Below are 12,924 nucleotides of genomic sequence, written 5' to 3'. Positions count from 1 at the left end.
GCCATGTGCAGTGTTCAAAAGCCTTAATGGTGTCTGTGTTTCCTGTGTGCAGAGATGTCGTGTCTAATGGAAGCGTTGCAGGACAAACGTGTGCGTCTGCAGCCTGAGTGCAAGAAAAGACTTCAGGACCGTATCGACATGTGGGGCTTTGCCGCCAAGGTAGTTACTACCGCAGCCTAATTGCCATTTTGGGATGCATCTATGCTGTGATATCAAAGTAAGATGTCGCTGTGCAGTGATGTCACAGCAGCAGGCGGCCTGTGATGTTTCGTGACATTATTGCACAATGACATTTCAGTTTTTGTGACATTGCCCTGCAGTTTTGTCTTGATTATGTCGTGGTGCTATGATGTCTGTTTTTGAATTTGTTTCTACTGTGCTGTGATTGTGCAGTAACATGTGACATCACTCTGGGGGTGTTGCAGTTTTGTGTTTGGATTTTTCATATGAGTAAGTCACATTTGTGTTCTGTCAAGGTGGCGCCGGCAGAGGGATTTTCAGACCTGGCAGCGCAGGTGTTGATATCCCCCTCCAAGAACTACATCCTGACGGTGATGGGCGGCGGTGTGACGCTGCTCTTCCTGATGGGCTTGCTGTGCGGGAGGTTCACCAAACGTGTCACCCAGGAGCTGAAGAACAGGTAGACCACGCCCATGTCAGGCTTTGGACACTCCTACAGGAGGACTGCCCCGCCCCCTTTCCCAGAATGCTCAAAGTGGACGTCAAGCGCACTCTACTCGCACCACCTGCTGTCAAGGAGGCCACGCCCATTTTAGTTCTTTATTTTTATTTAACCTAAGCTGAACGGGTGACTTGGGGTTCAAACGTGAAGACTTTTAAGGAGCTGAACATGTTAAAAAAAAAAAAAAAAAAAAAAAAAGAATAATGTCATGTGACCTGCTCGTCTGTGGCGTGCCGCAATGACTCCGATCCTTTTCATGTATGCGTGTGTTTGAGGTGTATTTGATTTATCGCCACGGGACTGCCAGGCGGTCAGTGCCAAGACAGCCCCCCCAGCCCTTATTCTGCTTATTTTTCTTATAGAACTTTTTTTTTTCTCTTAAAGGCACCACGCACGTATGATACCCTTTTGTCCCACCCCACACCTGAAACACTAACAGGCACCGCACCGACATTTTGAGCCAACAATTACGGCATTTTGATCTTCGAGCACAGTGATGTCATAAAGACGTCATATTATGACATTGTCACAGTGCCGTCCGTGATGTCGTTTCATGACATCGCTATGCATCAGACGTCAGTTAGCCACTTAGCAGTGTTATGCTACATCGCTGCTCAGATGTCACAGTTTTGCGGTGTCACTAAACGAGGGCAGCAGAGTCCTTGCTGTCGCGCTTTTGTGATGTTCTTAAAAAGTACGTCACTGTGGCGAGTTTGTCTTGGCGCTGCACTGATGCGAAACAGTGGCACTTTGCAACAATGGCGCAAAAAGACTGCTTCTGAAAACTCGTTACGCGGATACGTCGCCATTTTTGTGAAGTTAACACTGCTCGGTTACTTCATCGTACCATGCCAAAAAAGCGCACTGTCAGTTTGTGATGTCGCACTTTTGACTTCTCAAGCTTACTGGTGGCTTGTCTATATCAGATGTTATTAAGTTGTACGTTGGGTGGCGTGGCGTGGTGAGCATACGGCAGGAAGTGTTCCAAAGTGTTTTTTTATTTGGTGAGAAGGAGGGGCTGGAATCTTTGCACACTCGTTGGCGTGGAAACGTTCGTCAGTTAGCTCACTAGCCTTATTTATTTGTTTACGTTGTCTTGCCTTTCCAACAAACGTCCTTTTCTCTGATTGGACGTGAGTTTGCAACACATGGGGGGCGCTCTGCAGTTGGCGCTTTTGCCGTCAGCCTGGCGGCCGGTTGTGATGAGGAGGATGTTTGGTTTTGTGGTTTGCAGTCCCAGCAAGGGATTGGACCTCACTGAACCCAGAGCGATGACGTCACTGAGAGTTGTTTTTAAAGTGCAACCTCACTGCACAAAAAATGTTGTCATAGCGGTTTAGTGACATGACCGCGCAGTGGCGTGGACGGACGAGTGCGTGCGGGATTGTGTGAGTGTGACTTCTCATTTCTGGTTCTTCTTGTGGCGAGTAGACGAGCTTTATTTTGTGCTGAAGAAAATGCTTTTGTAAAGGATGTTTTTTTTTTTTTTTTTGCTTCTGTCTACTTTTTTTCCCCGCTCTTTTTGTTGTACAGATATGAACATGAGCAGTTTGTTAATAATAAATTCTGCAAGGTTTCTAGTCGGGCGTCTTTGTTTGTACACCTCACAAATTGTCTACATTTCCTCCAAGTACTAATGTTGTGTGCACCATCATCTTGTTTGTTTGAAACGTGACAGCCCACCACTGGTCAATTTAGTTAAAAACATCAAAATCAATAGACGACAAACGATTTGCCCTTGCGGTATTACTGGGAGTGATCAAAACTTATGATACAGCGAAGCCAAAGTTACCATTAGAAAAGTTTGTTAGTAGTGTTTCATTAAAACACATCAGAATATGTGCTTGTAAATGGAACTGAAACATAGCTCCAGATTGTTAAACCCCCCCCTTTTTTTTTTTTTTTTTTTAACGAGCCCTTTCATATACAATTTATTTTTTCGTAGGGTTAGGGTTTACTTGCTGCTAGTGACAGAGCTAGACGATCCAATCCTTTTTGACTGGCAGAAGCAAATGAACATTTCTTATAAGCCAAAATGGATTTGACGTCTAGTGCTGTCAATGCCACTTAAATAATGAGTACAATGAGATGCACAGCCAGTCTTCCCGGTCCTGTCCTTGAAAGGGTTAATGATAATAGGACACTCAGATACCTATTCTCTGTGTCATGCAGCTGAATAGGACAGGTTAAAAAAAAAAGAAAAAAAGGTTAATGGTCTGTGTATGTTTGACTTTAAAAACACTATTATCTGCCGAAGACAGCAATATTCTTTTGGGGGTGGAAATGGTGTGGAAAGAAAAGCTCAGTGTTTTGAAGCGCTGAACTGATTGAAACAAATTGTTTTTTTATTAAGTGAATTAATGTGGCAACTTTGAGACACAACAATATGGAGGACAAGGAGTGCAAAAAAATAAATAAATACACAAATATATAATTAAAAGTGTCATAAAAATACTTCTATTTCAATATTTATTTATTTCAATATTTCAGTTTTTATTCATTTAGTTCAATTCATATTAATTTAATTTTTATTTCAATTTTTATTTCAATTTTTCTTTCAAAATTTATTTCAATTTCTATTTCAATTTTTATTCATTTATTTCAACTTTTATTTATTTCAAGAAGAGTGCACAAGAGTGCAAGAATGAAATAAATAAAAAGTGAAATAAATGTTGAAATAAATAAGTTTAAATAAAAATTGAAATAAATAAAAGTTGAAATAAATGAATAAAAATTGAAATAAATAAAAATGGAAATACATTTTGCAATAAATATAAATGGAAATAAATATAAATGGAAATAAATATTGGAATAAATAAATAAATATTGAAATAGAAGCATTTTAATGACACTTTTAATTATTTAATTGTGTATTTATTTATTGAATTTTCGCACTCCTGGTCCTCCATACAATGCTCCCTGCAAACTCCAGCAGGTGTCAGTATTGCGCGACCAAGGTTAAGTTTGAAGTTAAGGAGAAGGCCTAATCAAGAAGCCGTTCATCATCATCACAACTCTCAAGCTAGTGTGCTGTTCCATCCATTTACATCTACCGCGGTTTCGCAAGTTTATCTTCAATTTCGACCAGAAACAAAAAGGTAATCATTAACGCTACACTAATTTCAAGTACACAAGTAAATTTATAGCGCGTCGAGTGGGTACCATGTGGTTTACATTTTGTTTTCGAACGGGCTAAATGTTACATCTCCGGGTAGCCGCCATTTCAGTTGTATCTTGCGCTTAGTTTGAGTCAATTTTAGCGCAAGTTATAACAATGTTAATCTGTTTGACGTCACACGAACTTGGAGCTCGTGCAGTAACCGTTAAATAAGTTTATATGTCTTTTTTTTTTAATTTTTTTTTTTATTTTGCACGACCAAGGAATTGTCTACGCGAGGCGGAAGATGTCCAAATTGCTAAATCTGAAGGTAAGTTGGCCCTAAAGGTCCAATCACCCTCACCTGGTTGGTGGCTATGTTGCTATACTTTATCGTTAGTTTTTCATAATATGGATATAATTGCACCAATCGGTAACTACAGGGGTTGAACAAAATAATGGAAACACCTTAAAAATCCAAAAACTAATTTAATATGGTGTAGGTTCCCCTGTTGCGGCAACGGCAGCCTTAATTCTCGAGGTATTGATTAATACAACTTGTGAATTTTAAGGAATTTTAAGCCATTCTTAAGTTAGAATATTCTCTCTTTTAGAGACGATGGTGGTAGAACTTGACCTCTTAATTGAATCTCTAAAACTGACCATAAATGCTCAATAATGTTGAGGTCTGTGTGATTGTGCCGGTGTTCTGCCAGACCAGCGTACTATATCAGAATAGCTCTGGCAACTACATATAGTGAGAGTTTACATAATCACAGTAGCATTCTGTGTATGCCACAATGGTGTTATATTAGATTGGGCCATTTCAGAATTTGAAGACAAATTACGTCCTTTCCTTCACATTTTAAAAGTTTTGACACAAGACAATGGTGCTTTTTTTCATCCTTTTGTGTTTTTATTTTGGGCTGGTACAATTGATCAGAGAAGCAATCCTACATACTAGTCCTTCTCAAAAATTAGCATATTGTGATAAAGTTCATTATTTTTTGCAATGTACTGATAAACATTAGACTTTCATATATTTTAGATTCATTACACACACCTGAAGTAGTTCAAGCCTTTTATTGTTTTAATATTGATGATTTTGGCAAAAAAGTCAAGGAAAAACCAAAAATCCCTATCTCAAAAAATTAGCATATCATGAAAAGGTACTCTAAAGCAGGGGTTCCCAACCTTTTTTGCACCACGGACCAGTAAAGCAGGGGTCCCCAACCTTTTTTGCACCACGGACCAGTGTTATTTGGGTCTTTTTTTTCATGGACTAGTGTTCTGACAAATTTTGCAACCCATCAAAAATTGCAACGATCTGGTTCTGCGCATGCGCATAACGTTAAACATAGCCGCAAAATGCGCAAATGCAGCGATTCCAAAGTAAACACTACAAACTTTCTTGAAAGAAAGGAATATTAACTTACGTTTGATCATGGAAGGACTTGTAGAAAAGTTCTCCTCAGATTCATCCTGCCATGTAAACTTCACACAACAGCTGCACACCGCGCTCACCATTAACGACTTTGCCTTGTCGTTAAACATTAATTAAGAAGCCCGCGTCACAAAGATACGATGTTAGAAATTGTAGCAAGGTTTTCAACGCTCTTGTCGCCATGTCAGGATATTCCAGAATGACTTTAATCCAGAACCTCGGCAGAGTTGTTGTCTCAAATGTACGTTTAATAAGGTCGCTGTCATTTGCGATCTCTCTGTTTATTCACAAACGGGTCACGAATCCACTCCTTCGCAGTTCGTGGGTCTTTGAGGTTGTAGGCTCGTCAGGTGCCGTTTTCGCCGTAAAATTATCCTTTTCGCCGTAAAAATATTTCCAAAGACATCTGTTTTCCTGTTATCTTCGCTCATGTGGGGGCTAATTATTTCCGGGAACAAATGTGCTGCGCCGAGGCCTAGTAATACGCTATTATCGAGGACAAGCGCACATCGATGGACTTCTATGACAACATTGTAATCTATCCCGTAGTATTATATCTAGAGTACACAGAGATATTGGTGTGTTAAGCAGGGGCACAGGGTTAATTCGGCCAGAATGCGGTCGTTATTAAATTATTTTTTTTCTTTGCGGCCCGGTCGCAAATGCGCCACGGACCGGTACCGGTCCGCGGCCCGGCAGATGGGGACCCCTGCTCTAAAGAACCGCTCTAAAGAACATCGCTTCAAGGATATCTGGCGCCATCTAGCGTCGTGAATGGGTATAACGTCTAGACCGCGACTATAAGACGACCCCGTCTTTTTCAGTCTGATTTCAATGCAAAAACACCGTCTTATATTCGGGCCAATACGGTAATAACAATAGGGGTCACCTTTTGGCCTATCTACCATAAAAACTCAAAGGTGTGTTGGAAATGTAAAAGATTTTTTTTTTTTTAACATAACAATTATCTGTCTCACGTTCAATTAGCTATCCATTGCCATCTAACTTAGAGGTCCCCAAACCTTTATCGATAACAATATATATATATATGTTTTTATTTATATAGTATATTTAGATAAAGGTAAATATTGTGTCGGTGTTGTCATATTTGAAAATGAAAGTATCCTTTTCTCTTTGAGCTTAGGCTTGAGCATGATGGCTAGGAGTGTATATGGGATCAGTCAGAGTATGTAAAAAGTTAACACTTTAACCGTATCCTATATTAAAAATGATGGCATGAAGCATGATCTTTATTCCATACAAATATGATGACGCTGCACAGACCGTCTCATGGCAAAAGGCGGGCACGGGTGCGGAAACGGAATCTGAGCTTCTATCACTCACTTCAGAATTTCTAACGAGTGTCCAATGAGCAGCCAGGGTACAAGCAGGGACTGATGCTGTCTTCACATGCTCTGGGAAAGACTATCTTTACCACTTGCTAAGTGGTAATACAAGTGCGTCCTTTTAAATTGCTTTTGCTGTAGCAAAACAAACAAAAAAACACTGCAAACACAGGTTTTGGTTTGTTGCGTACAATACAGTAATACAGTAAACTGCCGTCAGCCAAATGTTCTGGCCGCTGAAAATTATTGTGAATAAATGCTTAAATCCCTGAATTCATTATAGATACAGACGTAAAACAGTCTCGATACTTGGTAAAAACAACAACAAAAAACGGGCAGTTAGTATTTATTTTATATGTCGAATGTGCTGCTAGTTAAGTCACTGTGGCGGCGCCCTTAGTACAACAAAGAGCTTTTTGTGTTGAAAATTCTTGTGAAATAATGCTTAAATCCCTGAATTCTTTGTAGATATGAACGTAAAACAGTCCCGATTCTTGGTTAAAAGCAAAAAAACAGGCAGTTAGCAGTTGTTTTACGTAAATATTGCCAAATATAATGCCAATGCTGGAGCGGCTAATTTCTCCCATTGATTTTTTTCACAACGTTTCATAATGCATGCATGGTACGAAAAAAAAACAATCCTTACCTTGAATCCACGAACAAATCACTCCTGAGACACTCCTTCCTGTTTGTATGCAGTACAACTTTTGTACTTTTTCAATAAAAATCCGGCGTTACATCGCTGCATGTGACCGACTGCTAATAAATGAAGCGGAGTAAGGTACGGCCCCCTTCGGGGAGGCGTGACGCAGTGAATGGCAAATGTGTCAGGTCAATAAATTATGAAGTCTATGACATAAGAAAACCATCAAGAAGAATGGAAGATGAATGAATGAAATCATAATGTGCTCTGCTCTTAGCACAAAAAAATCTTGCTCTTTCACTTATTTCACCAAGTTAGTCTGATTAAAATATATATTCTTATACTTATTTATTGGTTAGTTACTGTATTATTTATTGGCATGTATGGCTCTTCCATTTAACTGACCTTGAGACATACTTCTTTTATTTAAATGTTATTGTGCTCCTGACCCAAAGACAATTCTAATTCGGTGCTGTATGGGAACAGGATGTGATGCAGAATGTGCTGCAGGCATCAAACTTAAAACAAGTGAATATTATGCAAAAAACACAAAAGTTGGTTAGTTTGTACTCTAACTATTTAGTCACTGTAATCAATTCAGTAGAGGTTGAAAACATGAAAAAGTATTAGTGACATAGCTGTATTTATGTTTTTACACAATTTCTCAACTTTAACATATTTTGAATTTGTAAGCATCTCTGTATTCAACCTAATAGTTTGTGGACCCGTCATGTATGTGGGCCCGGTTGGTTGCCCCCGGTGGCGTGGAAGAGGTCGGTGACCAGCAATACAATGAGCTATTTAATCTCATGAACCGCTTCTATGATGATGTCACCACGGAGTCGGAGGTGCGTGAGGTGACACCTTGCTTGGAGGTGGGACAGGTAAGTTACACTACCGTAATTTAGCTGTGTTGCATGAGCCTTTGTGTTCTCTAAGGGCTCACGTGTGTGCTCGCATCAGTTGTGTGTGGTGTACTGGTCCTCTATGAAGATCTGGTGCCGAGCCCAGCTGGAGTCCATTAACTTGAAGTCAAACTATGCATGCTGTTACCCACTGGACCATGGAGAACCTTTGGTTGTCGTCTTGAGCCTGTAAGAGCATTACCGTTGTGTGTGTTTTTTCATCTTTTGTTCACTTGTCAGAACAACAAAACCGATATTGGGGGGGTTACAAATGAACTTAAAGGCTGTGTTGCAACATATAGTATTCCCAAACTATTTTTCAAAGACAAGAGTATGATCAGTTTCAAGAGAAAAATCTTAAAGGGATCCTCGATCTTTAAGACATGTTGACTCTAATAAACCACAATTGTTCTCTTGTACTAAAATATGCTGTTAGAAGCACATAAAATGGTAAATCAATGGCAATATTTTATAATATTTAGTACATATTTTTACCCATAGTTGACGCCATGTTTTGCGGGCTCGGAGTGATGACGTAAGTGGGACGTTTCCGATTGTGTACACCAATTGTGTATTGCTGCCCAAACTCGCTAAGCAAAATGCCACGATGTGCTGCTTTTGGATGCAATTTCCAGTCAAATGGAAACAAGGGGAGTGATGTGAGATTTCCAATTGAAAAGTAGAGAAGAAAGGTTTGGGAAAATGCCTATAGACTGACAAAACTTCCCAAAGACCTAAGGCTTTGTTTACACCATTTTTCTCCTACTGCATTCGAGGCTTTTAGTCGACGACAACTTAAGAAAGAGCTCACCAGAGCGGCTGGATTTAAGCGAAGACTAAACTCAAATGCTGTTCCAATTATTTTCCCTCACAAGAAGCCTCAACGGGCTCGGATAGCGAGTGAAATGTACGCAATAAAGCGCCAAAGACAAAGTGCTGGCCGCTCTCTTAAGCAGGCAAGCCGCTCCTGCCGTTACAGCGGTAGGCGAACCTTCGGGCATACCGCTAGTCACAGAGGAAGCTAATAATTCACCTCTACAATCAGTTCATCAGGTCGATCCCAGGATTTGTTCCCGTCAGATGACGAATTTAATGAGGACTGTTAGCCACAACACGACTCTGATCCTTACTATCGCACGTGTGTATTCATAGTTTTATTACCTTCGGTGAGAGTTTATAATGTCAATAGTCATGAAAATAAAAACGCACGAATGACAAGGTGTGTTCAAACTTTTGGCCTGTACTGTATGTAAAGCACACAACAGCTCTGGATGCTAACAATCTACATAATTATATTGGCATAAGTTTGTTCACGCAATAGCTCACCTTGAAGATCTGCTAACAAAAACCGGACTTCTCAACAGCATACACTCTCTCGCTCCGTTTCCATTGAGACGCACTTGCCGCAAGTACATCGCCAGTTTTGCCCAACTCTTGTCTTACCATGTATTTCCTGCTCTGCATTTTGCCTTTGCTGCTCGTCTTGTGAACGACCGACAGTGCTGTCCTGCTCTTCACCTTTCCGTTCTGTTTCAAATTGGAAGGGCAGAACTGACGACATGTTTGGGTAGCTAACGAGCGACACGCTGGGAGTTCGGCAGCGGGTCCAGAGACGTCACCGCACTGCGACGTCAACAAGCATGGCGACCTATCAAAATAATTTTACAAATTTTATTAAAATGAAAGCATTGAGAGGGGTTTTAATATCAAATTATTATAACATACTAACATTTATCTTTTAAGAATTGTCTTTGAGATCGAGGATCCCTTTAAATGTTGATTTAATATTGGGATTTTAATTGGATTCTTAAAGGTACTTTAAACAATAATACTTTCCTGACATTGCTGTTATTTTGTATTTTTTGATTTTTTGAGAGAACCATCTTATTTGATTGAGACAAAGGGTAAAGTTCCAGGGTCGAAGTCAAGCACTTCCCAAATGCTTGAGGCAAGGAAAAAGCTCTCCCGGGCAAATGGCCGTTATACTGTTTAATGCATGCCCGATTGAACTATGTTATTTCGAGCTAGACACACGAATCGTCTGGAGAGTGGGGAAAATAAATGAAGAGCTGTGCATGAATCACTACCGTGGCTGCTAATATGTCTTACGTTGTTGTCATTCTCATTTGAGAATTCGACACATTGAGCAAGAGTTCCTCCAGCTGCCATTCCGGATGAGGAGGCTTCACTTGGCGAGGGTCAGGCCCCTGACACTGGAAGTGTCTTTATACGAAAAGGCCAAGCTGGTGTAAGACCTCTTGTCGTCACTAACCTAGCATTCGTGCCAGGTTATGACGGATGTACATTTCGTTTGCAGACCCTCTAGTTGCTGGGATAGCTCGGTAACATCTTACATGTTGGACCTTGTAAAGAGTGAGCCTAATGACACGCATTCACACACTGGTCAGTGTTCATCACTCACACAGTCTTCTCATGTCAAAGGCTCCAGTCAGACAGAGGCTGTACTGCTAAAGGAGGATTCCATCCACTCCACTGCCATCGAGCTCTACGTGAGCATTGGGAGCATCAAGGTCAACACACATGAACACAAGCATTCACTGTATAGCATGTGTACATCATTTGTTTTTTCTCACCTCAAATATTCAAGCTGTCACATATAATCAAACTTCTTTACAAAGGATGTTGCATGCATTTGATCAATTTCTAAGCATCACTGTACTGTAGTGCAGCACAATATTTACATTGGATTAATATTAGAAGATAAAAAAAATGCGTCCAATGTTAAAAAGGTTAAACAAGGGGGCGGCCTTTGAAAGGGAGTTCTCTGGCCACTTCAAAGCAGCTCCCTTGTCACTCATCGTTTAACAAGCTGCAGCTGGCTTGTGAGAAAGAAACGCTTCAGGAGGGGGAGAGAGGCTGTGATCGGATGGGACATCTCTATAAAATCTTTTTTTTTTTTTTTTTTTTTTTACCCTACCCAATTTGAGAGCTTACTTGAGCAGTCTGCACCATCATGACTCACTAGCGATGCTCAAGCTGGTACCTGCAGCAGGTTACTCATACGAGCGAAACTTGTTATTCAATGGAAAATTAACACAATTTGCTGTTCTTAAATAGACAAGTTTCCGAGGTCCTTCCGCTTTCTGCAAGCAACTTTTTAGAATTTCTCCATCCAAAACAACAGTAGAGCTAGGTAACATTACTCATCAAAATCCCTTAAATCAGACAACTTTGAAATACCGCATCCATCTGCCCTCATCACGACTTGGGAGGACATCTTCATGAAGGCAGATGTGGAACCAAGCTCGTACCACCACAAAGACAGAGTGTTTTTGTAGCCATGTAGCTGCTGTGTTATGGAAGGTATGTTCTTCCTATCCCTGCATTTTCATTTGTCAGGCGCTCGAAAAATACTAAAGCTAAAATCTTGCGGATGAAACGACTTGTTGCCTTTGCTATTGGTATTACGATTAAGATTGTAATTATAATGATCTTAAATTTTATTTAGAACTACTGTATCTGCTGGTAGCCTTGTTGCTAATAAGTACGTGTAGATGGCACAATTATGTCAACGCATAAATGCAAGTGTTACAAGTTTTTTTGTTCGATTGTTTACAGGTGGAAAACGCTGTTAGGCAAGGGAAGATAATTTGATGTGCCTCACAGCAACACTTACTGTACGTTGATGGACATATATTGAGACTACATCGTTTTGCCGGGGGGCGGCCGAGTGGCTGGGGCTGGAGGCTGTGGCTCGCCTCGCGGCGGACCGTCAGCTCGATGCCGAGGTCCAACTACGAGCTTTTTAACTGCAGCAACTTTAAGATACACTATTGGAGCTGGAATTACAGAGGACAGCGGAAGAAAGCCCGTCTGGAGGCTGTAAGGTTAGGTGAAAGTTTGGAGAGGCTCCGAAACTCTGCTGTCTGATACCACATTCTCGTATGCTATTTTTCCAATAATTTTATAAATTGTGATTTATTGACCTGTTTTGCACATGCACCCATCGTTTTTAAATAAAACAAGAAATGGAATCCTGTATCTGCAATAAAAAAGAATGACATACATACTATTTTTGTTTATATGTACATAACTTGGAGTATTTCCTTGTAACAACATCATCCGTGTCGGCCCTTCTGCATTTGGCAAGTGTAATAAAATTTGTAATTTCACCTCATTTTGGTCACTCAAGTGGCCGGCGTATAAATCTATACATCACTTCAACACAGGCGGACGGATTATAATTTTGTCCACGAATGATCAACGAAGTGATATGAGCAATCATACAATCTCATCTACATCTCACCTACGTCGTGCTGAATCAATTTTTGGAGCTTCTGTGGGCTCCTTTGTCAACACACTGCTTACTTTAACTGCATATGTTCTTTTTAAACCGGACGTTCGGAGCAGACATTTTCCAAGATTCCCTATTTCGCTCATGAAATTTAGGGTCTCTTAGGGCACAAGAAGACATGTACCTACCTGAAACAGGGCAGCCAGCAAGGCTTGTCTCATGTCTCTTCACCAGCAATAATGCTAGACAACATGGCAGCATTCACAGCATGAAGCCATAGATGAACTAATTTTGCGCAACAGAGGCAGGGCAGTGAGACTATGCGTTCATGACTGTGTGGGAAAAAATACAGCACGCTATAACGTACACGCAAAATCAGGAAACGCTACACGTAAACATATGACGAAAACTGTCGCAGTTTAGTCTTGTTATTGTCGTGAAATATTAACAAAATATTTTTGTTATCGTTGACAAAAATAACAGTGGTGTGTAGTCATAAACAATTGGATCGTTTTGAACATCAAAATCAAATTTTCGCCCCTTTATTTTCAG

General features: G+C 40.4%; 2 protein-coding genes across 4 annotated transcripts in view; both read left to right on the top strand.

Annotated features, from left to right (window-relative positions):
- The window catches only part of glg1a (golgi glycoprotein 1a), a 36,016-nt gene extending 33,754 nt beyond the window's left edge, over positions 1–2,262 (top strand). For both annotated transcript variants that reach the window (XM_057836325.1, XM_057836326.1), the window contains 2 exons: positions 53–159; positions 477–2,262. In XM_057836325.1, the coding sequence (XP_057692308.1) occupies positions 53–159; positions 477–644 (275 nt within the window). In that variant the 3' untranslated portion in view covers positions 645–2,262. The remainder of the gene's footprint in view (positions 1–52; positions 160–476) is intronic.
- Positions 2,263–3,618: 1,356 nt separating this feature from the next.
- tdrd12 (tudor domain containing 12) overlaps positions 3,619–12,924 on the top strand; it is a 63,961-nt gene continuing 54,655 nt past the window's right edge. The window contains exons 1-7 of one of the 2 annotated variants that reach the window (XM_057837615.1): positions 3,619–3,780; positions 4,064–4,110; positions 7,929–8,096; positions 8,176–8,306; positions 10,249–10,365; positions 10,435–10,490; positions 10,560–10,648. In XM_057837615.1, the coding sequence (XP_057693598.1) occupies positions 4,087–4,110; positions 7,929–8,096; positions 8,176–8,306; positions 10,249–10,365; positions 10,435–10,490; positions 10,560–10,648 (585 nt within the window). In that variant the 5' untranslated portion in view covers positions 3,619–3,780; positions 4,064–4,086. The remainder of the gene's footprint in view (positions 3,781–4,063; positions 4,111–7,928; positions 8,097–8,175; positions 8,307–10,248; positions 10,366–10,434; positions 10,491–10,559; positions 10,649–12,924) is intronic. The other variant, XM_057837616.1, reaches the window with a different exon arrangement.

Source organism: Corythoichthys intestinalis, chromosome 5, assembly GCF_030265065.1.
Source record: "Corythoichthys intestinalis isolate RoL2023-P3 chromosome 5, ASM3026506v1, whole genome shotgun sequence".
Classification (NCBI taxonomy): Eukaryota; Metazoa; Chordata; class Actinopteri; order Syngnathiformes; family Syngnathidae; genus Corythoichthys; species Corythoichthys intestinalis.
This window is presented reverse-complemented; position numbering and strand designations above follow the sequence as displayed.